General features: G+C 42.3%; 3 protein-coding genes across 3 annotated transcripts; 2 read left to right on the top strand and 1 right to left on the bottom strand.

Moving 5' to 3' along the window:
- Nucleotides 1–1,362: 1,362 nt before the first annotated feature.
- On the top strand, nt 1,363–12,944 carry gpr108 (G protein-coupled receptor 108). The gene is made up of 18 exons (XM_071927670.2): nt 1,363–1,964; nt 2,280–2,396; nt 3,777–3,827; nt 4,790–4,887; nt 4,993–5,075; nt 5,334–5,515; nt 5,666–5,728; nt 6,114–6,215; nt 6,332–6,465; nt 7,237–7,312; nt 7,745–7,818; nt 7,922–8,039; nt 8,138–8,268; nt 8,367–8,410; nt 8,509–8,558; nt 10,216–10,299; nt 10,961–11,082; nt 11,199–12,944. Exons 1-18 carry the CDS (start codon nt 1,872–1,874, stop codon nt 11,284–11,286), a joined length of 1,710 nt encoding a protein of 569 aa, XP_071783771.2. The 5' UTR covers nt 1,363–1,871; the 3' UTR covers nt 11,287–12,944.
- Nucleotides 12,945–14,885: 1,941 nt separating this feature from the next.
- soul5l (heme-binding protein soul5, like) lies at nt 14,886–20,690 on the top strand. The gene is made up of 8 exons (XM_071927777.2): nt 14,886–14,913; nt 16,763–16,793; nt 17,879–17,938; nt 18,033–18,114; nt 18,274–18,394; nt 18,503–18,642; nt 19,805–19,968; nt 20,189–20,690. The coding sequence occupies exons 1-8, from the start codon at nt 14,886–14,888 to the stop codon at nt 20,688–20,690; spliced, it is 1,128 nt and encodes a 375-aa protein (XP_071783878.2).
- Nucleotides 20,691–22,183: 1,493 nt separating this feature from the next.
- Nucleotides 22,184–27,162, bottom strand: LOC139933632 (uncharacterized). Its single transcript, XM_078282310.1, has 8 exons — nt 26,812–27,162; nt 26,479–26,561; nt 26,024–26,180; nt 25,484–25,645; nt 25,265–25,390; nt 24,567–25,119; nt 23,164–23,841; nt 22,184–22,988 (listed from the first exon to the last, which is right to left on the bottom strand). Exons 1-7 carry the CDS (start codon nt 27,139–27,141, stop codon nt 23,168–23,170), a joined length of 2,085 nt encoding a protein of 694 aa, XP_078138436.1. The 5' UTR covers nt 27,142–27,162; the 3' UTR covers nt 22,184–22,988; nt 23,164–23,167.
- Nucleotides 27,163–27,339: the final 177 nt, after the last annotated feature.

Raw genomic sequence — 27,339 nt, forward strand, 5'->3', positions numbered from 1 at the left:
ACCCTCAATTCTGTTCGGTTTATGGAAATATCTTATTCTTTAAATAAGTCGAAATTGCACAAAAAATTACAAGCGGCACCAACATTAGACTTATAGCCTAGTTAGCATGTAAGTTATTTATGTAAAATAATAAGAATAAGAATAAAACATAAAAGATAATTATTTCCAACTCTTTTTTTCCACCACTTTGTTTTCCATCCCTGTTGTCCCCTAGTGAATAAATTAAGAATAAAAAAATAAATAAAAAGGCTTATTTCCATCTACAAGTCAAACTATTTGAGAACATATATTAATATACCTAAATGTGGACTGCCAATAAAAACAAAAAAACAACTTGGTCTAGCGCAGTGATTCTCAACCTTTTTCATATCAAGGACCCTAATTTAGTCCACATTAGGGCCACGGACCCCCATTTGATGACATTTTGTCTCTCGAACCCAAATATTTTTATTGTCAGATATGATTTTGTCCAGAATTCCATGACCATCTGTATTGTAGGCAGAGAGATGATCAAAACTATGACAACTATGATCAAAACAGTCATTCTTCTGCATTCTCTAATTCTCTATTTGTGTTAACTTAAATGGCATATTGGTCAAGTTTAATAATTCATCTGTTTGCTGGGGACCCCCTCAAGGACCCCTGGTGGTCCCCGGGCCCCACATTGAGAATCACTGGTCTAGCATACAGAAAATAAATGAGTTACAGAGCCATAGGTGATACCATTTTGAAGGTATGTGTTCCCAGACTTTCTCAGCAGGTGACTCTACATGGAGGTTGACAGATATGGAACACATCAAACCATGCATCGTTCATATTTGAGTTCTCAGAGGGAAAAAGAAAGCAAGATGCTGGTCACAAGCTGCACACAGGTTCACTTCTGTTATCTTCTGTTTGCATATTTCATTTCAAAAGAAAAATCAGTTGGGAAAGTAAAACCTGGTGAAGTATGTTTGTTGATTACACTGACATAGGCTACATTTCACATTTTAGACATTTGAGGTTCTCATGAGTGACTTACAATACGTAGAGCAGTTAAATTCTACAGTATAATATGATTGATGGTGTTCTGAGAATAAATTGTGCCTAAAAATCTCATTCTGTGTGACCTACAGCAAAGACAATGGCTTTGCATGTATTAAAAACATGTTGCTTGTTTTGGGCTTGTTTTGAGATCTTAGATTGCTTGATTTCTCCGTGACATCTGCAGACATGGCAACCTTAATGGTTCATGTGACGTGGAGGCTCCATCATCCATGGTGTGAACTGTTCAAGCCGGAAACTCTGCGCCACGTGACGAGTTCTAGGACAACTAGAACAAGGTTGAGTCAGATTCTGCGGAAGTAAACAACTCCATTGGTTGACAGGAAATCAACAAATTCGCTGGATAGTTTATTTAAAGATCGTTTATTCAAAGCTTTTGTAATTTACTTGTTGTGCTTTTGTTCTGTTGTACTGCATCGCCGCTTGTATTAAATCCATTCGCATGTTTAATGGTTGCGGAACTTTGGCATTATTGTGAACGTGTAAGCGACTGTCGTCGTTGGCTGCACCTTGGTTACTCTTGATACTAGACCAGGAAGCGAGATCTTGCCAGCTACCAGCTAGCTCACTCCCTGCGCAATGAAAGCACAAAAGAATTGGAAAACAGAAAATTCATAGATGTTACCATACAGATGGTTCTGAATTGATAATACGAAAGTAATTTAGAAAACCTCTACACTGAGTTCAAAGATTAACATTACTGTAACTGAGCGAGCTATCGATAAATATTGCTAGCTAGTGTTAGCTGGGTTGCTAGCTAACATTTGGCAGGATTGTTGGTCGCTAACGTTGGCAGATTCACGCAGTTAGCAAGTTGGGTGCTGGTGATGGCTGTGACACATAGCACAGGTTTGGTTGTGGCTGGATTTTTACTCCTGCTGGCTGGATGCAATGCAAGGATACACAAACTCACCCTCGAGGTAAGATGACGAACATTAACTAACGTTAAGTGAGCTAGGTAACGTTATTTCTGGCTGTGGTGGTTCACCAGGAGGCATTTGTAATAAGTCCTAAGTGTGTGTGTGTGAGTGAGTGAGTGAATCTACAGTTTTAGAAAATGGTATTAAAAATGGTGCCATATGTCATGACAACGGTAAAATTGATAAACGGCCATACGTGGCATTTCTGACCAATTTCGTAATTTAGCGGACCATTCTTTATGATCGTTCTTTTTTTCTACTTGACTTACGCATTTGCGTTGCTTTACTAGTAATTTTACTTTCTGTCCTTCCCAGAATGAAACCCGGTTTGTCATCCACCTCAACACTTTTGGTTTCTACGCCAACGGGACTCTGGATGTCAACCTGCATTCTCTGCGCCTCCAAGACGTGGTGGACTACAATAAATTCCCTGTAAGATGTGTGTGTGTGTGTGTGTGTGTGTGTGTGTGTGTGTGTGTGCGCGCTTGAGGCAGGGGTACACCTGCATGTGTATTTAGGGTGTGTAACTTCACTGAAGTTCTCCGCCTGCTTTCAGACAAGGCTTGTCTCTGCTATGCTTTTAGTGGAATTACTTTAATTTGAGATTCATATATATTGCTACTAAGTGACCCAACACGATTGTCTGTTTATCTTTGGATAATCTATTTTTAAACAATACATGTGCTTTTTAATAGATTGAGAAAATGTGTATTTTGCAAACTGTGTAAGGACGCAAGAACATGGTGAACAGTCGGCAGAAAGATTAATGCAAAGTAAACTGAAAGCCCAAGCAAGCCTAGGTAATATGCTACTGACATCATAGTGTGACATGTGGCTGTCAGTTCCTTAACTCAAAGTAGTCTTAAAAAACAGCAACATGTAAATTTTGTCATCACCTGTCGGTTGTAAGTAGGCTGATAACATTTGACAGTAGTATAGCATTATAGTATGAAATAGGTATTATCTTCAGATCTTACCTGCTTCTGCTTACCACTGCTCAGCCAGCAGCACTTCAGCATCAATTATGGGAGATACATACAAAAGGGCTCAGCATCAGACCACAACATTTTTATGACATTATCAATTGATAATCATTCTAATGCCATTATGCTACCCTGGCATTGGGGAGTGAGGGCATGAGTGGAGGGAACAGAATGGTTTGGAAGTAAGATATAGTAATTAGCCCGGTATCAAATCCTGGTATGGAGGGATAAGGAATTTAGCTCAGAAATTACAATTTTGTGGCACATGAGACACAATTTACTCAGAACTTTGGATAACTTTCACAAATTTCAAGTACAGTGTAATAACATTTGAACATAGTTATTTTTAATTGGGGAAAGATAATTCATATTAATTCATATTCAATTCATATATTGATTAAAATAAATGAATTCATATTTGACTATTAATGGACTATCTTACAAAAATCCTGCTAATACAAAAATGTTTCCAACAGCAGGTAAATGATGTCAGGCTAACTGACTAAGCTTACCAGCAAGCTAGCTGCCGTGCCAAACACAGTGATCATAAACTAGGAAGCTAATTTGCATGTTAGCTAGAAGGATGAGCCGTTTAATACCAAGACTTTGACACTTTTTCATAGTGGCCATCAGACCCCTAGTGGAAATTTCTTTTGTAAATGGAGCCTCAGATTTCATTCACACCATGATCACATCGAACTAGATTTAACTAGTAATACTGCATATGATACATTTGTCACTGGATGGGCCACAAAGAGTGAGTGACCGACCTCATCCAGGGAAATGAACATAGTCCATTGATTGACCATACTAAAAACTCTCTCCCTAGGTTGGTTTCAGTCTTTCCAAGTCTCGTGTGAGTGGAGTCCTGTCTTACACAGTAAGTACATCACATTCTAAATATCTCTGTGCTTCACAGATTATGCAGAAGACACACCAGCTAAACTGGGGGGGGTTCAGACATAGAGGCTTTACTAATAGTATGACAGTTATGCAGTCATGGAAAACTAATATCATATATGTAATTTTATTTTATTAGGTGATCAGGTGATGTACGGTTAAACATTGATACGTCAGATTACTGATAAATAAGGATGGATGTAGAGGTGAGATGTGACTGGAATAGGGCTGGGCGATATGGCCGAAAAATAAAATCTCTGATTTTTTCACACCTACACCCGATTTACGATTTTAATCAATTTTTTTTTCTTAAAAACAAACTAAGTGTTTGAAAAACATATGAAACATCAGCGCATCTGTAATGTCTTTCCACCGGGGCTCCTTCTTGTCATCTGGGATGCCACAGAAAAATGATGCTGCTAATGTTACCTGCTTTTTAGGAGCCGTTTGGGGGCTGCCGCTAGCTCGTGCATCTCGCTGTGCCACACACTTCTCCCTGTCGGCTGCTGCCTCTGTCGGAGATGCTGGAATAAATTTGTCGCGCTGCTGCCTTTAGTGGCCACAGACTTTAGACAAACTTTACAACGGACAGTGCTTCGCTCGACGTCGGACGTTGCAAAACCGAACCACTTCCAAACGAGCTCCTCACTTGTAGAAGCGTGTGCTGCCACCTTGATACTGTGTTTGTGTCTGAGGGGAAATCTCGGTGGGTGTTGTTGTCGACTGCGGAAGCTCAGGGAAGCGGTGGGGCTTGATTGACAGAGAGCGATCTGTGCCATATTTACCCAGGTTAAAGTGAATCTCGATTTTCATTTTTACACATCGTCCTAAACCATGAATTCGAATTAATTGATAAAATCTATTTATCGCCCAGCCCTAGACTGGACTGTTGAAACTTGTGATTTTGAGTGACTTTGTTGGTTGTGAATGTTTTTCCTCCAGGCAGAGGAGACCGAGAAATGCCCACTCAGTGTCACTCCGACTCAGACACCCAACAACGAGCCTGTCATCCTTTTTATCATTGATATCAAAAACCTCAGGTATGTATATTTGCGCGCCGCTGTCAAGTGAGAAAGCATATACATTGCATTGACAGCCTGATGCTTAGGTTGACTTTTTAACTGTGTGTGTGTCTGTTTGTGTAGTGTCAGTGTGACATCTTTCGGTGTACAAGACAACGTCTTGACAGCAAAGCCTTGGACAAAGGTGCCGCCTCCCAAAGACAAAGGTCAGTGCCACTCATACCTCATAGCTGTTATAAAATCATACCAATGATTTGTCGACTGTACATTACTTCCTACATTTCTCACATAAGCACCAGAATGAATTGATGGAATAATTTTGTAACTCATATCTGCCAGATTTCCACTCATTATAATGGTGTCAGAGCCTTCTTGGTTTATCACTGTACATACAGATTTTAGCTCACGGCCATTTTGTTAAAGCCAAAGGACATGATGGTTATCTGGTTGTTTGTGTCCTTTAGATGTGAGGAAGAGTAGGGAGAGTGCTCCTGGTCCAGGACCAGGACCAGATCCTGCTGCTAAGCCAGAAGAGCCCAAAGAATCAGATGATGACAAAACAGCGAAGGACAAAACGGCAGATGGCAAATTGCAGCCAGAACCTCCAGTAGAAGGCATTAAGAAAGTGGAGGACAACGTATTCCAGGTGAGAGGTGTGTGTGTATGTTTGTGTTTGTGTGTGTGTGTGTGTGTGTGTGTGTGTGTGTGTGTGTGTGTGTGTGTGTGTGTGTGTGTGTGTGTGTGTGTGTGTGTGATATACTCATGAAATCAATTTCTGATCTATACTTGCCTCTAGCTGGGGAAGACCAACCATCTGAGTTTAGCTCTGGACAAAATTAGTGGCTCCTACAACTTCAGCGTGAGTACACCAATCTTAAACAATATTTCTGATGTTCATACATATTCAAGGCATAATTTTTGAAGTTGAAAAATACAAGTTCAGACCCCCGTTGAACAAACATCTGCATGCATATTTTGATGTAAATCTGGTCCCTCATTTCAATGAATTTAAGTCATTTTAACATTTCACTTGTCTGAATGACCTCCATTCCAGAGGGGCTTAGAAAAGAGAAAAATCCCTCCTAAACTCTGATCTAACAGCTTTGGATTTGAACAGCAACCATCCATTGCATTGATTTCTCCTCAGTAGATCAGTATAGTGATGGTGTTTAAGGAGGGAATGAAAGAATGTCATTTGGTTGAGATTTAGATTCACTTGCTTTTGGTCTCTCCCTCTTCCACAGTTCCACATGAGGGTTGGCTTGCTGGCTGAGGGTCTGTACAACCTGAACTTCCACTACTGTCAAAACATGTATCCTGGGTACGACTTGCCCTACTCTTTCAGTGTAAGTTGAATGTCTTTCTGTACATATGTGTATGTGTTTGTGTGAGTATGTGTTTGTGTGTGTGTGTGTGTGTGTGTGTGTGTGTGTGCGTGCTAACCTGAATGTGTCCTCTGCAGGTGGACGTAACTGAGAAGAATCCCGGTGGCTACCTGTCTGCAGCAGAAATTCCCCTTTCCCGTCTTTACATTTGCATGGCTGGAGTCTTCTTCACAGCTGCCATGGTCTGGGTGTACACACTCATGAAGCACAGGTACACATGCATACACATGGGCTTGTGTGGTAGGAGTATACTGGTGCATTTCCAGCACATTCCTACTGCTCCCTCAGTTCAACATGCACTGAGAGCCGAATCACTTAAGTTTATGTTGTGATTTTGAATATTTTTATAGGTTACGGTAGCAACAAGTAGTGACCAGTATAATGTTAATCTCAGAAAAGATTTTATGTTTTCTTATCCAAGTACAATAAAATAAGTGATAAGTATAAATCTAAAAAAAAAATTTGAAAAAGTTCTGCCAAAGTCACAGAAGTGGGAAAATACTACATGTAGGTACAAGAATATTTGCCATATTATTTAAGCTACATGACTAACTTTTCCTGAATGATTGTCATGCGTGTTTCCTCTTTGATTTGGCGAGTGTCAGGGGATGCTTAAATGGTCGTTGGACCATAAGAGCTGCTGGGCATCAATAGAACAGTGCAGTGAGTCTTTGACATTCTGGAAAATATTTTCTGTTTTCTCATTCAGTTGGTAAAATGCCAAATCCAAAATCCCAAAATGCCCTACAAATTACTACACAGAGCCAAACACAGGGCCAAAAGTCTCCCTAGGGAAAGAAAGTCCCTACCCTTGCTCTGCTGTGAGTGTGGCACACTTTTGTTTGACACACCTTATACTCTCCAGACTTTGGCCCCAAAACCAAAGATCATATAGAACCTTGAGTATTGTGAACTTAAAAGATACCAATGCAACATCAGTACACAGTTTTGTTTAACATGTTCCCTGTGTTCTTGTTTGCAGGTACAGTGTGTTTAAGATCCACTGGCTGATGGCAGCCCTGGCCTTCACCAAGTCCATCTCTTTGGTCTTCCATAGTGTGAGTACACCAACAGCACAGAGCAGGCTATGGTCTGTTCTATAATCTTTAATGTTCGTATTCCGCTTCTTTTTGATGCACAGTTATGGCTACATTCTGTGTTAATTGTGCTCTCACTATACCTAAATTCTTTGTCTTTTTGCGGTGTCACGTTTATATCTACTGTCTCCATTCATTTGATGTCACAGTTCTGTCTTCATTTCCTGGTCTTTGAGATTTCAAAATCACATCTTCTCCTGGTCTTTGTGATGTCACAGTTAAATCTGCATCACCTAGCCTCTTGCAACAACAGATTATTCCATATCTGTTCTGTTCTGCTTTTTATGCATTTTCGGTTTGTCACACATTCATATAGGACCACCTGCAGCTCTAAGTGTTTTGGAGGACAACCACAGTTCTCTAAGTGTGCAATCTCTCCCTTTTGTCTCTCAGATCAACTATCACTTTATCAACACAAAGGGCCATCCTATTGAAGGCTGGGCCGTCATGTATTATATCACACATCTGTAAGTGGAACTGCGCAGACATTAGTAGTTTACCATTATTAAAATGTTCATTGTGTGCAACATGTGTAACTTGTACATGAGTTTGTATTCATATACTTTCCAGGCTTAAGGGCGCTCTCCTGTTCATCACGCTGGCACTGATCGGCACTGGCTGGGCTTTCGTTAAATACATCCTGTCTGACAAGGAAAAGAAGATCTTCATGATTGTCATCCCTCTACAGGTGTGTATGTGTGTTTGTGTGTGCGTGAGAGTAAGTGTGGGTGATTATTTATACTCATGGAATTTGTTTTGGTGACCCACTCGCCCGTTCCCCTCCAGGTCCTTGCTAACGTAGCCTACATCATCATTGAGTCTACAGAGGAAGGTTCCAGTGAGTACGCTCTCTGGAAGGAGATCCTCTTTCTGGTTGACCTCATCTGCTGTGGAGCCATCCTTTTCCCCGTTGTCTGGTCAGTATGCGTGTGCATGTGCACCCCTGTCAGTGAATACATTTTGAAGTGCATGTGCATTTGTAGTTCTTTAACATGCTGTAACTGTGTGTTTATAGGTCTATCCGTCACCTACAAGAGGCCTCCAGCACTGACGGCAAAGGTGAGTAGCCTGCAGTAATCAGTCATGACCAATAAGCTTTATGAGCTGCAGAGTTTGTAGTTGTTTGTTTATTTATTTTTGATCCGTCTCTCCTTCAGCTGCCATGAACTTGGAGAAGCTCAAGCTCTTCCGGCATTACTATGTGATGGTAAGTATAAGTTAGGCTCTGCTGTACTTTTCTTCTTTCCTTGACCATCCATCTGCAGGATCTGACCACTATAATTTGAAAACGCCTGGCACAATTTTGATAGCTTGCTGCATTGAAGCTCCTCAGATCGTACATATTTAGTTATGATCTTGCATGATTTTTTTTTTTTTTTCTCCAAACTATATTTTTTGTGTTATGTGGTATCATTCCCTATCATGAAGCTCAAGCTCTACCGGCATTACTATGTGATGGTAAGTATAAGTTAGGCTCTGCTGTACTTTTCTTCTTTCCTTGACCATCCATCTGCAGGATCTGACCACTATAATTTGAAAACGCCTGGCACAATTTTGATAGCTTGCTGCATTGAAGCTCCTCAGATTGTACATATTTAATTATGATCTTGCATGAATTTTTTTTTTTTTCTCCAAACTATATATTTTTTGTATTATGTGGTATCATGCCCTCCGATTATAACTTATTATGATTATTAAGCTGTGATGCAACATTTGGTAAGGCCACTACAGGTTCCAGTATCATTCAACAGAGTCAATGTATCAGAGCCAGCGCAAAACCCTCCCAAACAAACTCAAATATGTCCTTTTTGAAACTGAGATACTTGCACTCTAGTGACAGGTGTCTGATAATAATAAACTGAACTGAAATTAGAACTGGTCACAAAGTCGGCCTCACTAGCCTGGGAAGATTCATTCTTGATTAAACACTGCATCAGATCAAGCATCCAACTGCTGCTATTGTCATTTTTATTTACTAGTGCAGTGCCCGTTCGCCCTGCTGCTGCACAGAGCGCTGTTTGCTTGTTACTCTTGCATATATCTTCTTCTTCTTCTTCTTCTTGTTATTCTTCCGTGCGTTTCTTTGCTCACCTGTAACTCGAAAACCGTTCATGCTACACATACGTTCTTATATCAAAACATGCGGAATTCTTTGTAGATTTATGCAAATTCATAAAATACGCATACATTTAATGAGTTATTGCAGATTTAGAGGTTTTTTAAAAACGTCTTTGTCATGTATCTCCTCCTACAGTTTTAATGCCACACGGCCCATATGTCAAACCGTGCGGAATTCTTTGTAGATGTATGCTATGACTTTTATTAATGATACTCCTTATACTTTTTGAGTTATTAATTATTAAATTAAATTCCATAGACATCCATTGTATTTATAACTCAGCCTCTGTATACAGTAGAAACTCCATTCAAATTGCAAAATGCTCACTACGGCATACTGATCAACCGTTCATAAGCTCATAATGATGACATGTATACCGTAGTTTATGAGTTATAAAATACATGGCTGTCTATGGCCTTCCATCCACTTCCATGATATTTATAACTCAGCCACTGTATACAGTAGAAACTCCATTTAAATTTCAAAATGGTCGCCACGTCAGCTTACAGCAATCACACGCATTTTCTTCAGGAAATGCTTTTCTAGTTTATTCAAAGTTTATTTATATTGAACGTGTCGCGTGTCCAAATTGCACCAAATCCGACACTGCACGTCCTTGGGTCCCCAGCAATACACCCGCCAAGTGTGAAGTAGATCGGACGAACGGTTCTCGAGATATGTGAAGGACACATACATACAGAGATTCCTTGCTTTATAGTATGATGATTTTATTTATTTTTTCTAGATTGTGTGTTATATCTACTTTACGAGGATCATAGCCATTCTGCTCAAGGTGACTATGCCTTTCCAGTGGCAGTGGTGCTATGAGGTAAGAAGACATCAACATCACACAATAACATACTGACTTCATTTCTCAAAGAAGAAAGGGGAAGACAAAATATGTGCCGCCCCTTAATCTGCAATGTCACACAAATGGAAAAGGTTGCTGTCACAGTACCCTTTAGAGATGTCACATTTTATTCTGTGTGTTAATTATTTTATCTAATTATCTTTTTATATCTTGAGAGAACAGAAACTGAGTAATTGAAAATCAGACTTGATATACAGTATATTGTAATTATTCCACCTCCCTCATTGACAGACTTAACTGTACTTACCCGGTCAGATTTCTAATGTGTGTTTTCCTGTACGATGATATAAACACATTTCCAAGTCTTTCTCAAAGGTGATTGGGTATAGTCAGTTGAAATTTTCACTTGTATGCACACCAATATGATGACTGAGAACACGTTATTAAGTTAAAGGCTTTCATTACTTTGCACATTTAAATCAGAGCAAGCTGTCAAAACACAATTTGTTCCCCAGAGTTTTGGCAAGATATTAGCATTACTTGAAGGAGAAAATGTTGCGGGCTACACTGCATTTTGATTAAATCAGAGGCCCTTTATGTATCCCATCAAATTTGAGAATAAGTGCTTTTATACACCCACACTCTCCCATCTCCTCTCCACTCCTCTCTGCCTCTTCAGTTTCTGGTGGAGGTGTCTACTCTGATCTTTTTCGTGTTGACTGGATACAAGTTCCGACCAGCGTCCAATAACCCCTACCTGCAGCTTCCCCAGGACGAGGAGGACGTCGAGATGGATGAAGTGTAAGCATACACACTCAGTGCGGAGTGCATCCACGCCTCTCATTTCATAAAAGTTGAAAGAGGGCATTTCACCTAAAATAAACTGTTGCTCCCTCTCCCTTTCTCCTTGTGTCCAGAGTGACTGAGTCAGGTGCGTTGGAGGGAATCTCTAAAGTCAAGAAGACGTCTAACGGACGTGAGCGCCAGAAAGAGTCCACCTTGTGAGCGTGAAGCTGCATCTTTTGGGAGGGACCCACTAAACATCCCCAGGCCAGCTGGTATGAAGGGGTGCACACGGACCAAGGCTCCCCACCCCAGTAACAGCTTTCCTTTGAAACTCTTTAAGTGGTTGCAGTGGTAGTGCCCACTGTCTGGCTATGCAAAAAAAAAAAGAACTTGTTGGACTTGCTCTTCATTTCCTGGAACACTCCACCCAGAGACTCAGAATGGTTTATTTCAGGAGGAGAGGGGCTCCCGCAACATGGATGGATGGAAAGGTCCAGGATAGAATGGAAGGGGGCTCTGATATTTTTCTCCCTTTCTCTCTCTCTCTTTCTTTCTTTCTTTCTTTCTTTCTTTCTTTCTTTCTTTCTCTCTCTCTCTCTCTCTCTCGCTCTCTCTCCAAAGATAATGATCATTTTAGAGAAGACTTGCTTTTGGTGTGTTTATATTGGCTATTTAAACGGTACTTCTGCAAGCTTCTTAGCTGTACCTTTTTTTTGTGTGTGGTGTGAGTATATGTGTGTGCTATTCATATGAGAGAGAGAAAACACAAGATCTGAACACAACTGTTTTCCCTTGGAGTGGTCAAACAATAGCCCATACTCAGGTAATAGGCTAATCACTTATCGTGGAATCAAGACAACAATCTTACATGTTGTTTCCCCTTCCCGCTATTCAGGGGTCAGTAATGTCCCATTGGTCAACCTTGATCATACGACTTCCATCACCGCATATATCTGTTGCTTTATTTCTTACGTATTTGACTTGTATATTGAAATATATATATTTAAGAGGCGGTATATTTCAATATATTCACTTGCATATTGAAATATGTTATATTTCAGTATTATTGTTTTCATTTGAGAGGCATAGGAGTTCCTCCTGGTCTGTCACATGGACCACTGCTGTAATTTAGCGCTTTTCGTGGTTGAGGTCATCTCCAACTCTGTGAATTCAGTTCAGATTATAATATGTGGACCTCTTGATGAATAAACACAATTTATTGGATCAGTCTCTCAAATAACCAGAGCAGTGGAGTAGCCCTTGGCCCTAGCGTGTTCATTGGCGGCTTTTCTTTTTTGCCACGGTGTGCCAAGCAGGGCTGAAGAGAAGTGACCTAAATGATAATTTTTTGCATTTGTCTGCTTTTGGTTTTACCTTTTGCTGTTGATGTTAAGCTTATTTTATTCATTATTGATGGTTTATTGGTTGTGAATGGTCAGAAATGTGTGCAATGAGGCAGATGGGCATTTGTAAATAATTTACAGAGGAAGACTGTTGATTATGGGGGAGGCCACATTACACTTTGATAAGAATTGCATAGAGGCTTTCAGACAGTACTGGCACAGGTTCAGTTTCAATGAGATTTTTTGATTCCTTTTTTAGATGGAGGGGAGGGTAAAGGGGAGGAATCAAGGAAAGACTACTGAGATCTAACCACAGACACTCCTCTACAGGGATGACAGATCTACGCAGAGTTTAGAGAGATACATTGTCTCTAGGCTTTGTACTGTAGCTGGAAAAGCTGGAGCAAACAGACAATAAACCAGTGGACTTGATTGGAGACAGGTCTGCCAGTTTTGTGATTGCTATGGAGGGGTGTTTGATGTCTGTGTGAACTGTTAAAATAAAGCTGGTGTTTTGAGAAGGTACACAATTAAGCTGTTATGTGTGTATATGTGTCTTGAAGCAGTGATTTGTCTTTCAGCTGTGTTAAGGAGTGTGTGTGTGTTAGGGTTGTCAAAAGTACTGATACTTCGATAAGTATCGATACTAAAAATTTGAAACGGATACAATACTCATTTGCAACAGTATCGATACCAGCAGTGCTTTCTCTTAATGAAAAATCAAACGTATTATTTCTCCACCTCCACTAGCCACACACACACACACACATCCTGCACCGCAGCCCACAGCCCCTCCTCTCACTAGTAGCAGTCAGCTGGGTTGTTGCCTCAGTAGGGGTGGGCGATACCGCAAAATTTGGTTTCGATCCGATACCAAGTAATACAGGGCCAGAATCGCTGATATCGATACCGATACCGTTTATTATTAAAAGCGGCTCATGTACTTTCATGTAGGGGAGAGCAGTGTGTCATGATTTATGAGGTGAATGCATCATCAATAGGCTAAATCTGAATACATTTTCATGACCACTAAATTATTTGCCAAAGGTTACCAATCATTGTAAGGTGAGTGGTAGAATTTCTACCTGCCACCTGTGAGACCAGGGTTTGATTCCCAACTGAAGCATGTATGTAGCAAGCAAAGCAAAAAAAAACTGGCTTCATTCATTTATGTAGCACTTAGTAAAAAAGTGCTACATAAATGAATGAAGCCAGTTTTTTTTGCTTTCCACTGTTAATTACTTAATCACATGCATGTTAAAAACACAGGACAGTTTTTAAAGGCAAATAACAAAAATATTTTTTTATTATTGTAAATTGAATGTGCAAACATGAAAAAAAAAAAATTGTATAAACAAAGTGCACACAATTATTTGTGGAGAACAATGAATGTTTTAAAACTTTCACAACTTTTATAAATAAGCAAAGTGCAAATAACTAAACAAAAGCACAAACTACCCTCCCAACCATTCTTCTTTCCTTCAGTTAGAGCATGGGTCTCAAACTCGCGGCCCGCGGGCCAATTGCGGCCCGCGAGACGATATTTTGTGGCCCCCACCTTAATATGAAAGTTTAATGTTAGTGCGGCCCGCGAGTTTTATATGGATGGCACTTTACAGTATTGTGTGCGGAGCTGAACGAACCTACCAATCACGGTGGGGTATATGGCTCTCGGGGGTAGGACATCGACCGGGCTTGATGCAAGCAGAGAAACATTTCTCAATGAGTGAAAGTTACAGCAGCGTTGCCATGGAGAGTTTTCTTCCGTGCCTGGCTGGCTGCCTCGTTTCTATTGGGCACACGCGGACATTCGTCCCAGCGCGCTGCGTTCACAACACTTCCAAAAAAAAGATTTTAAAGTTGCTGCCCAGCGGGACATTATACGTATATATGTCTCTCTCTGACAAAATAAATCAAAGTGATGCGTACGCGGCGGGATAAAAGAAAAGTAAGGAACTCAATGTAGCCTAATGTAGCCTGCAGTCACATAGCGACACCTGTCCGTCGGCGATAACAGTCCCCGGTAACCCGGACCAATTATAGGGTCGCACCGTTATTTGTGGGTCATTATTTTTTATTTGCATCGCGCTATTTGCATTGCCTCACACGATGAACACTACATATATTTCTATATGATGTCATTTGTTTTTTTTGTTTCTATGACTACTGCCAGGTCTCTAGCAGCAAGGAGTAGGCAAGAGAAGCCATGTTCAGAAGAACAGTTCATGTTCTTCAATGTTCCATTCATGTTCAGGACAATTCATATTCAGAAGAACCCATTGAGGTTAAAGAACTGTTAATAAAGACGTTTAAATCTTATTTTGTGTTAAAAAATAAAAATAAAGACATTTGAGAAGATTGGAATTTTTTTAACAAAGCTTTTCTTGTGGAATACCTGATGCGGCCCAGCCTCACCCAGACTCTGCCTCCAGCGGCCCCCAGGTAAATTGAGTTTGAGACCCCTGAGTTAGAGCAATGGTTCTCAGGGTGCGCGCCGCGGCGCGTATGTTCGTTGTTTGAGTGCACACGACACGACAACAGCAGTGGAGAAGCAAAGAGTGCATGCATGCACTAAGATGTGTTCACGACAACGGAACGTTGTTTGCACAGACAGTTCTACTCTTTGATGAAATGGGTACAACGTAGAAGAGAGAAACTGAAACTGGTATCGACCCTATTGACGCTAGAATCGATCTTCAAAAACAAGACGTAGTATCTGTAGTATCGATATTTTGGGATCGATCCGCCCACCCCTATGCCTCAGTCAATGCTACAGAGTGGTGCGGACGAAGGGGGGTAACACGTCAAACTTGGCGAAGCACCTTAAGGACCGACACGCCAGTCTATATAAAGAATTTCGAGAGGTTAGCGAAAGCTCCCGTTTCAACATCACTGAAGCATTAAACATTTATCATAAACGTTAACGTACCCTGCACATCATCCTTTTTAGTTTAGCTAGCAAACCAAACGTTAGCTACAGAGCTAGCTAACGTTATCAAGTAGGTTTGCCAGATGCCCGGTTTTCGACCGGACTGTCCGGTTTTCAGATGCATTGTCCGGGCCGGTCAGAAGGCTCGACCGGACGTTGAAATGTCCGATTAACATCATTCTGTCAATAATAATCCACTAACTCTAGCCCTGCTGATTTTTTCCCTATCATTGGTGGGTATCTGTTGCTTCAACAAGCTAAAAGTGTTCTGATAGGCTGAAGACTAGAGCAGGGGTAATCTGCTGTGTAAACGCAGAAGTTTTGAATGAGTTTTATCGGGCCACGTTATGGAGAAGCGTCCGTCTGTCTGTCTGTCCGTCCATCTGTCTCGTTTGCACCGGGATTTTCCCCTGCGCTAGGAACGCAAAACTATTGCAAGGGAATGCAAAAGTATTGCGAGAGAACGCAAAAAAAAAAATTCTCGCCATGACCCTTGGGGGGGGGCTCCGTAATAATGGTAGGCCTATCGCATATCGATACTTTCCTGGGTATTGTATCGAAGTTAGACATTCTAGTATCGTGACAACCCTAGTGTGTGTGTGTGTGTGTGTGTTGGGTGTTCTCTTTAACACTTGCACTGTAGTGGAAACATCCATTTGTATCCTTATTAGCAACAGAGGAAGCCATGCTCCACTGCCACCAAGCCTCCTCCTCCCTCCTGGTCACCTAACTATTCTAATGCTGACATTGGATTCATAAGGCTCCTGTTGTCCAGGACTCAAACCATGCCACCTCATGCCACACGCCCTCAGGCGACAAAGGCTCCATTCTTCACACATAACACTGTCATTGATTACTTCTGTATCTGAGGTATGAGCATGTGGCCACTTCAAGTCTGCACTGCTTGTCCTTAGCAGGCACCATACCACTCCAGATTTCCATTTCATTTAGCCTTGCTTGTAACAGCTTTACTTACACTTTGTGCAACATTCATGTCCCATGATAAGTCAAAATACAACTCTATTTTGCTCTAATGTGCACAAACGCTGCAAACAGATCATATGACACAGCTACATAGCAACAATTCTTATATCAAGAGCAGTGTTAATGTGGGAGTGTTCCCCATCTCCATTCTTTGTCCTTGCATGACCCTTTTACATGACCCATCCGCGTGTGTTTGGATTACGGATAGGGCGTACAGGGTGGATGCTTGACCACAGTTCATACCTGCTACTGCAGCGCTGTTGATGAACTGACTAGAAGCGGATCACATGTAGTTTGGTTGCAGCCTCTCGCCACACCCCCTCTCTCGAGTTGCAGACGGAGCCTTCTCACTGCAGTCTGCAGTAAATCCGCCGGCGCGCCACACTGCAGTCTCCCTGCAGTCTCTCCATCCACACTCTTCCCTGCGGTCTCCTTGCAGGTGGAAAGGACGCATACGGCACCGGGACAATGTGAGTAGCCTATGCTGTAGTCTGGTAGTGAAAGTTATGTCTTTCAACAAAAATCATAGAAATATTATATGAGAAATATATTCATAGTTGGTTGACTATAGGTTATGCTCGGATCCAGCTATTAAAAGCGACTTTTCTGCATCGTTATTACAGTCTAAATGGACAGGTAAAGTTTATTTCTTTGTATTGCTGCTGATCAGTTGTGTATGCATGCGGGAAATGTCTTTGACCTTTTTATTCAATAATCTTAGAATGGTTTAATGATGCAGCCAATATTAACAGCCTGCCATACCATTTACAGAAGCTCTACAACAGTAGCTTATATGACTGAGCTGGTTGTCTCCCACCTTAAACTCAGTCATCTCGTCCTTAAATCGTCTTTATTTTTCACTAATTGGTTCACGGGTTGCTTAGGCCTAATTCGGGTATTAGTAGGCTAACTTGGGCCGTTGGAAGGTATAGACAGGAGTCTCGGTTATTATCAAGAGGATATAATGAGCCATTGACCGCTGATTCTGTCTGACCTCAAAACGCCTTTGCTTTTGAAAAGGTCGAGCGTGATGATGCAGCAGAATCTCTCTCTCTCTCTCTCTCTCTCTCTCTCTCTCTCTCTCTCTCTCTCTCTCTCCTCCCGCGTCGCTCTGAAAGGAGAGGATAATGTGTCCCACTTCATCTCCGCAGTGCCAACACTTGAATGCACCACACTTTGCGCGCACATACACACACAGACACATAAACCTCTAAATCTGCAATCCTCCCAATTTATGCAAAGTCTGTGTGTGTGAGTCCTAGGCCATAATATGGACTGCAGCCCGTATTAGAGATGACGCCACAAAACCTACCTTCCTTTTTTACTCTACATACCCAGACAAATTTTTTCCTGATTGTTCCATACACTCAATGAGAAATGAGAATGCCCTTCTACTAAGAAGTTTGCCTTAGTGTGAATAGATTGATGCAGAACAGGGCCCTTTTTGCTTTCTCTCTTTTAATCTACTTGGTTATTTTTTGGCTTTTTGGCAATTGTAAATGCAGTTTAAATGAAGGTATATGATTTGTATGGATATGTGTGTGTCCATCCTCAGGGCGTTCATCTCAGTCTTGGCGGTGTTGGCTCTGGTGGTTTCAGCTGAAGGCGGTGTAGGGTAAGTTGACCTTCTCTATGAGAGAGAGAGAGAATGGGAATTTCAGAGAGAGGGAGTGAATGAAAAGTAATTTCACCATCACTCTGTCCTATAGACCAAGTTCCAACACCAGCTTTTGCACTGAGTCAAAGGAGTGCCTGGAGTATGAGCTGATTTGCAAAACAGATGAATATGAGGTGAGTGACCCTAACCTGCCCTCTCCCAAACACATACACGCATACACACTCTCATCTTTTACCTACAATGTTGCTGTCTCTCCCTCTCAATCTCTCCCTTCCTCTGTGTGTGTGTGTGTGTGTGTGTGTGTGTGTGTGTGTGTGTGTGTGTGTGTCCAGGTGCGACACTACAGCCCGACCCGCTGGGTGTCAACAGATGCCGAAGCTTATTTTATGGGAGTGGGTGCAGCCATGGCCTTCAGGAGACTTTTCCAGTACATCACTGGAGCCAATGAAGGAGGTAAGGATAGGATGGGTGGAGAAATTCAATATCGATCAAGCATGATTGTTTTGTGTGTTACAGTGTGTGTGTGTGTGTGTGTTACTGTGTGTGTGTGTCTTTCGGCAGGCATCCAGATGGAGATGACTGCCCCTGTCCTGGTCAAGATCCCTGAGGAGACCAAGATGTGGGAGCCAGCTATCTACACTCTCAACTTCCCACTCCCTGCAGCCTATCAGGACAAGCCGCCCACACCCACCAATGACAAGGTGAGTGACGGGCTAGTCCAATACGTACGTAGGGAATGGTGGGAGGGAGAAAAGAGACGAGGGAATACAAGATGGAGTTGGTGAGTTGTTCTTAACTGCAGTCACAAGCTCAAATGTTTTTACATCTCCCTAGTATCTTTGTATAATTCGATTGTGTAGTAATTTGATCCCAGATTTTTGCCTTAAGATCAATAGAGAGCACTGATGGATATACAGTGCACAGTGCAGTGCTGTTCTCACTCAGCAGTTTAGAGATCAAGATAGTGCTCGCTCACGCAGGTATCAGTGCTGCTGCACTCTCTCTTTTTCACCCTTTCATTATTCGCACAGCCACACATCTCGAAAATGTCTAAATGTAGATTTAGACATTTCTGTGCATCTGTACAATCTGATCTAGTTTCATCCTATACATCTTAGGTGGTCCATATGATCTAGATATCCGCACAGTATTTAAGTCTCTGGAAGGTTTCTGAGTATGCTAAATTCAAAGTTAGCAGCAGGTCTAATGGAGTTTTAAGTTTTAACGATTTGCCTATCTGTGGTTTTTCTAATCCTATCAGATCTGGTTCAAATAGTATTTCTCCTCTTCTTTTTTAGCAGATAGGTACCAGCTAGGTGGAGTTCACCACATCAGGGCAATTCAAATGGTGTCAGATGACTTTGCAGTTAGAAAAGTTAGTAAATAGACTCTCAAATATTTTCCTCTGATTGTCTAAAACTCGTAACTCCAGTTTTGGTGATTTTCATGTTTTAACTTCAACTGAAAGACTACATGCTCTTCAATGGGGTGGGAAATTCTATAACCTTTGGGTTAAACCTTTTCAAGACCAATTAGATAAACTCAAAAATGCATGGTCATCAAGCTAAAAAACAAGGCTTTTTTTTAGTTGTCATTTTAGAAATGTGAAGTTTTCACCCAACAACAGTGATATGTTGGATAAAACAAATACTAATTGACCCAGGTCTGAATCTTACACTGATTATAGACAAGGAAATGTTTAGTATTCTGCATATGTCTTGAGTGTGTTAACATGTTCATAGGGAATATACAGTAATTCACCGTGCTGCATGCTGCATTGGACTTTTCTCTCTGTTGTGTCTACTGTCGTGGAGGATATGTCTATATGTGACTGCTAATGCTGCGTCTGTCTCTCCTGCACAGCTGTATTTCACAGAGATGCCAGACATGGATGTTTATGTGAGGAGCTATGGAGGCTGGATGCTGTCAGTCACCTCCAGGCTACATGCCCACCTGCTGACTAAAGAACTGGAGAGAGTACACGCTCCCTGTAACCGCACCTACCACTATGGAGTAGGCTATGACAGGTATACACATTTAACCATCCACAGACTCATGCACATACAAAACACACACACACGATTGGGTGGTTGTCCTATGACTTTTGGAAAGAGACGGTAAAATACCTAAGGGAAGAGCTCAGCAAACCACAAATGTTTTAATTAAATCACAGTAATGACAGATTACATATACACACATATCACTCCTAACTGTTTTGTATTTATCTGTGTGTGTGTGTGTGTGTAGTCCCCTGAAGCTGCTGAACAGGCACAACGAGGTGTGGTATGTGGCCGAGGGGGAGCCCGTTTGCACCGACCCACAGGAGCCCACCCCTGCGCACACACCCACGCCCACACCCACACAGACTGTGACCGACTCTCCCACCGACACGCCGCCTGACTCTCCCCCGCACACGCTGTCCGACTCGCCCTCGCTCGCGCCGTCCAACCTGTCCTCATATACGCCATCCAATTCTTCCTCACAGACGCCCTCCAACGCACCCTCCCTCCCCCCGTCTCACACCCCCGCTAGCGCCTCGTCCCACTTACCGTCCGAGGCCACGTTCAGCAACCCCCCCACCTCCGCCCAGGTCCCGGTGGAACCAACAACCAACTCGTCCGATCCCGTGCCGGCGAGCCCCGCCCTGGACCCCCAGGCTGATGTCGCCCTCTGGAACAACACAGCACACAGCTCTCTGGATACACAAGCTGACAGCGACCCTGTGGTTGAGCCAGTTGACACTCATTAGCAACCGTCACCATGGTTTTATCCACCCATTCCAGGTAGATTAACATGGAATCGAAATAGAAAGAATACAGAGAGAGAGAGAGGGATGTGACAGAAAGATGAGTGAATGTGTGTGACCACAGGGAAAATGTGAGATGAACATGCTCTTCTCTTCCTTGTGTGTGTGTGTGTGTGTGTGTGTGTGTGTGTGTGTGTGTGTGTGTGTGTGTGTGTGTGTGTGTGACCTGGTGTCCCCCAGCCTAGCCTCGCCTCTCTATTCATGTGTATTACACCCCCTCTTCCTAGTGGCACTTAAGTGTTTAACTACACGTTCTATCACAGCTATGCACCTGCAGCTCATAGTATCAGCAAACACAAAGTATTACGGCTATCCATTTTGTCATTCTAAAGGTATCATACAGTTACATCATAGAATTAAGTAAGATATATGTATTAGTTAGATAGTTAGGATTTAGGATTATTGTGTTAATTGACTCATCCAGCTAACTCGGAAGAAAGGGAGAGATGCCGCCAGGAGGGATCTCAACTCCAGAGACAACTAATGGGATTTTAATGGAAGTCTGTACATAATTGATTAGCAAAGCGTATGTTGGGATTAACCACAGTATTATAGCAGAGGACTGTCTTTATTCTCTTACTGTGTAATACCGACTCTTGTTAATGGAGTTGGATGCTGTATTTAGTGATTCTTGAAACTGTTTCCATCCATAGTTTTCTTGGTTGTTTGTTAGTAGCTGTTAAGTTCTTCAGGCTATGGATCAGCTTCTACTATCTGTTGAGCCTCATGTCAGTTAATTTCATGGTATGTGTGGCAACATAAAGCAAAGCTTCATCATAAGTTCACTGTGTCCATTCATTGGGATCATTGGTGCAGCCCTAATCTTAAATCGACATATAAACCTATAAAATTTGTTTTAGTGTTTCCCAAAATTCCATTTCCCCCATTTTTTTCCCTCCTGGATCCAACTTTTTTACACTCAGAAGTGCCTGTATTAACATGAACCATTGTCTTTATGTGTTATGCAACATTTTAATCTCTCAGTATTTATGTGTACTTATTTTTTAGTTACATATTGATAACTAGGCAACAAAACCCTGCAATAAATATTTTGAGCTTTTAATCACAATGGGCCTAACTCACACAAGAGTCAATTATAAAGGATGACTGAAAATATAAGCATTTAGAAGGATTCTTTTGCACGGTATAAACTTAGACCAAAACATTTCAGACATTAATGACAAGATGACCCAACATTCAGTTTATTATAAGACAGCTGTGTACAATTTCACACACATAAACTTATGCACACAGATTCACACACACTGCCCTGAATTTTGTTTCTTTTTTCCCATGCTACAAATCACCCAAATATCAAATATGTAAAACATTTTTCCCTAAACCTCTGAGTTCCATGTTATTTCATGTTTACCCACATTCTGTTAACCCATCTGTTTTTTACACATAGTAGAAAACATTGGGCCCTAAATTAATTCTCAATCCTAACCTTAATAACCTAATAAAACCTTAACCTGAAGCTGTTTCCAGAGACAGTATTTAACGTAAGGCTATATTTATACTGAGAAAGACAATCGGAAACTGATCCCTAATGTTAATTCATAGTCTTGGCGAGGTGCAGGTCTGAAGGCATCTTGCTAAGCTATCATGTGGCCTGTCAAGGCTAGAGTCCAATCTAGATGTACAGTATATGTGGTAGGATTGCCCCAAAGATCCCAAAGAACCATGCCTGATTAACCAATGCTACAACAATTAGATCAATTAATAATAGAGATTCTCTATCTATGTGTCTCTGAGCTACATGTTCTGAGGAAGGTGCAATAAAATACCATAACAAACTCTTGTTTGGTTCATTGTGTTTTTGGTGGCTTTGGACTGGAATAACCAAGAGACAAGCTTTTCAAATGTTGACCTCTTTCATGCTTTCCTGTCTAAGCATTTTGTTAAATTGATATCTGTATTTAACTGATTACTTTCTTAACTCTCACTTTTTATGAGTCATTAACAGTTATCCACTTCATGGCCAAACACAGAAAACATAGCATAGGACAGTGGCAATGAAGGCAAACAGAGACAAAGATCCCAAAGTCAGACAATCTTTTCCATTGAAGGTTCAATATTATTTGATAAAAGATCAACCATGGTTGTTGTCTGTATCTAAATTGGTGAAGTATGGTTGTAGATGACACACTACGTGTAAAGGAGTGTGTGTTGGGCCAGTGAAGAGCAGAGAGGGAAATCACTTCATGGCCATCACAGTCACCTCACCACTGGAGAGAGTGCCTGGAGGACAGAGACAGAAGAGGGGACATAACACAATAAAGATGATGAATGGTTTATCTTTAAAAATATATTTGGATATTGCAAAACATTCTTGTTTTTGGAGCTTTTATTTTTTAGGAGCTGCTAGGCACAGACACCATCCCGTCACCACATGATGACCATATCATGGTCATACCTCCTCAAGAACTGCTAGATTGCTCAGATATGGACTCTTCTCCTGCTGACAACATGTCGCCACTTGCAATCACGGCATCTCCTGTTGACATCATGGTTCCTTCCAATGACATCATTCCTTCACCGGATCTCATGGTGCCATCAGAGCCAGAAGATGAGGAGTTGAACTCAGAACTACTAGACTGCAGTGACACAGAAGCTTCCCCTGCCTCTCCACCTGAGACCATCATGTCTCCACCTGACATCGCAGCATCTCCTGATGACATCATGACTCCTCCTGATGACATAATTTCTCCACCTGATGTCATGGCACCTCCAGATGACACTTCTTCACCTGACATCAGGACAGCACCAGAGCTAATGCTGAACTCAGAGCTGCTAGACGGCACTGAGATGGATCCACCTCCTGATGACATCTCAACAGCAACCTCATCAATTACCATGGCCTCACCAGACATGGTGACCCCTTCTGATGACATCATAGCATCACCTGAAGACATCATAGCGCCTCCGTCCTTCATCAAGTCCCCAGCTGCACCCGTTTCACCTCCTGACACCACCATGTTTTCCACAGAGCTGCTAAACTCTGTGTGACTAGATTTCATCATCATGCCTCCTTCCACCACACTTCCTCTGACAGCCATTTCTGCAGCTTCTGCTGATGACATCATGGCTGCTTCTGATGGAGAAAGATCAGACAGTCACTATCCATCCATAACCTCATACTGTGAATATACTCAGGCAGTCAGTCAACCTAAAATATTTAACAAAGATTGTTCATTCTATGGACAGTCTTGATTATTACTGCATAACCTTTTACATTGCACTTGGCTGAAAGGATAATTCTTGCTTTCAATCTGATATTGACTTGGAACAGTCTACAAACGAAATGGAAATCATAGGAGAAACCATGACATGTTTTATAATTCTTGGCCAAATCACCTTGAATCAATGCTTCTGTTAATGTTTTATTCTAAAGAAGGATGATTTTGCTTAAGATTTGGAATACATTACAGTTATCCTTATGTCTCCCAATGATGTAGCATTTATTGTCAATAATTTGCTGTCATTCCTGCCATTGCTATTCCAATTGAACCAAACCAAGTATTCCAATCAGGCCTGGTTTTTAGACTATTCTCAGGTCAATGAACCATTTCATTAAATTTAATTTCATGAAAAAGAAATCATGCTTTAGTTTGGTTTCTGGGAAACCAACACAATAACACAACCTCAGAAAGAAAAACGCACAGTACAGTACAGTACAGTGCATCATGGGAGGGTCTCCACCAGGCATTGCACCTTTAGATGACATTACAGCTGCAGCAGCCCCACCTGATGGCATTATGGCTGATCCATCAGAGGAGGAAGAAGAGGAGGAAAACTTTGTAATGCTGGTTACCATACCTGCTGCCATCTTAGCTCCTGTGGTTGATATGGTTGCAGCCCCTCTTGATGTCGGCATAGATGCACCTGCTGCATCAGTGGCACCTGCTGTATCACCAGAGCTGCTTATGATGGTGACCGTCTTACTGGTTTTGATGACTGTGGATCCTCCCTCTGGTGTTGACATCATTGCAGCTCCTCTGGCACCACTTGATGACATCATGGCTGCCGCACTAGAGCTAGTGGATGAGGTGGAGATTTTTCTGGGTTTCATAATCAGTGAGGCCCCTTCTCTTCCCCCTGAAGCCATCATGGTGACTTCACCTCTTGGCAGTGAGACCATGCCAGCTCCAACAACGGCAGCCCCCTCTAGCAGCTGCTTGTAGGTGTTGATCTCCATCTCAAGACGGCTTTTGATGTCGAGCAACCTCTGGTACTCCTGGCCCTGTTGTGCGACACCCTGGTGGACTGAGGACAGCTCTCCCTCCAGTCCAGCCACCAGGCCACTCATGCCTAGAAGGCGTTGCTGGTACTGGGCCTCCACTTCTGCAAGCCTGTCCTTTAGGTTCTCATTCTGGAGAAAGACAACAGGAGGGAGAGGATACAGAGAGTGAGCGAATAAAAATCTATATTGTTTAATTCATGTGTGAGTGCATTCTTGTGTGTGTGCGTGTATGTTTGCATTCCATATAAGTGCATATGTTTGTGGTGCAGCTCACCCCCATGAGGAGAGCTTCCAGCTCCATCTGTAGAACAAGCGAGTGTTTGCGTCCATCTGTCACTTCATGTGTCTCACTGACTTCTGTCTCAGCTAGCTGGGCTGACTCTACCTGCTTCATCTCCACCTGAGATACACAGACACATATGCACACAAACACATACTCTGTTATACTGTCATAGTTAACACTGGTTCATTATATTTGTGATTTTAAACTGACCTGTCTGATGTACCAGCCCTCGGCCTGGCGTCTGTTGTGTTCCACAACAGCCTCATATTCTGCTCTGATGTCAGCCAGAACCTGGGACAGATTGGCGCTCTCAGCTGCCTGCACATTCACGTTGATGTGACCCGTCAGATTTCCACGTACAGATAATAGCTCCTGTTGAAGGAGTGGGGATTGAAGGGAGACGGGATGGAAGAAAAGTGGTGGAAAAACAGGTCGACATGTATCAATTTGTAATGATGATACCTTGAAACAAGTCAAAGGATAACAAACAGGTGCCATAAAGGACAAGCAACAGAACAAAGATAAAGACATTAATATGGGGCATATGCATACAAATATAGAAATAGACTAAACAAATGCTAATAATGTGATGATTAACAAAAAATAGGAGACCAAAGCAGTATTGAGGATATAGATGAAGTGCTTGCTGCAACAAAATGAGAGAAAACAGCAAGTGATAGAAAGGACACTTCTGTGTATCCATGTGTGAAAGAGGACATCTAAACATGGAGAGGGTTTGTAGTTTGGCACCTGTTGGTGATTTTTCTTCAGGGCCATGTACTCCTCTGTCAGAGATTGCAGGTCCTGCATCATCGCCTGGTTGGCCAGGTCATAGTCTCGTTGCAAAGCCCGGAGTCCTGCGATGTCTCCCTCCACTGTCTGGCGCATTGATAGCTCCGTCTCCCACCTATCGCCAAACGCACAGCGCTTATTTACAGTCTAGAATTCTAACAAGTTGTTTTTTTTCTGTTGAATAATTTGGTTTAATGAAAACATAATTTAGGTTACTTGTTTTTAAAGGGAGGACGTGACAGAATAAGGTGAACAAAGAGAAGTGATCAAACAAGTGTTCATATTTCAGCTTGATAGCTTTTTCGCATGGCTTATACACCGAGTTGCTTGAAAACAGCTGGTGATGGTAGCCTAAATATTTCAGATTTAGGTTAACAATAAGCTGCTTAGCCTAGAAGTTTCACCAAACATACCTAACTCGGAAGTCGTCCGCTGCCAGTTTGGCATTGTCAATCTCCAAAGAAATGCGTGCGTGCTGAAGAATAACAGCCAGTAGCTGTGGAGAGAAAAAGACCGGCTTATTCAGTGTTTAGTGTTTTGTGTGATTTTTTTTGTGTCTGTTGGGGAAGGTTTGGGAAAAAGGCAGCAGGGCTGAGACATTGCCTGGTCACAGTAGTCTGGTGCTGCCATACTTTTACGCATGGAGAGGCAATGGTTAGGGCAGCTACTTCAGAGTAAATCTTGAATGGTTGTTGGAGAGAAATGTTTTTATTTGGTTAGGAAGTATAAGTAGTATTTAGCCGTACCTGTTCCCTGAGCGGTTTGATCTGTGCGTCAAACTTGGTCAAGTCGTTTGGAACGACCTTGTTGAAAGTGATGCTTCTCAACTTCTCCTCCAGCTCACGGTTGGTGGCCTCCAGCATCCGCACCTGCTCCATGTAGGCAGCGAGACGGTCGTTCAAGAATCGCATGTGCATTTTCTCATTTCCCACAACGTCGCCGCCCATCCCGGCGCTCCCACCGGCACCAGCTCCCGTCCTGAGCGCACTGCCTCCGCTGCGGGATCCCCCGAACCCAAACTGTGCACCGGCACCCACCCCGCCTCCAAATCCCATTCCGCTACCGCGGGAGCTCATGTGGATGGACGTGACACCGAACCCACCTCCTCCACCCGCCACCCCGAAGCCTTTCCCGAACCCGATCGAGCCCAAACCCCCAACCCCCAGTCCACTGGAGGAGGAGGCCGCTCTGCGGCTCCCCAGCCCGGAGAAGGAGCTGGCTGAGAAACGCTGTGTACCGATCAGAGTCATAACTACTATCACAACTGCCTGGCT

Source organism: Centroberyx gerrardi, chromosome 3 (genome assembly GCF_048128805.1).
Source record: "Centroberyx gerrardi isolate f3 chromosome 3, fCenGer3.hap1.cur.20231027, whole genome shotgun sequence".
NCBI classification, from domain to species: domain Eukaryota; kingdom Metazoa; phylum Chordata; class Actinopteri; order Beryciformes; family Berycidae; genus Centroberyx; species Centroberyx gerrardi.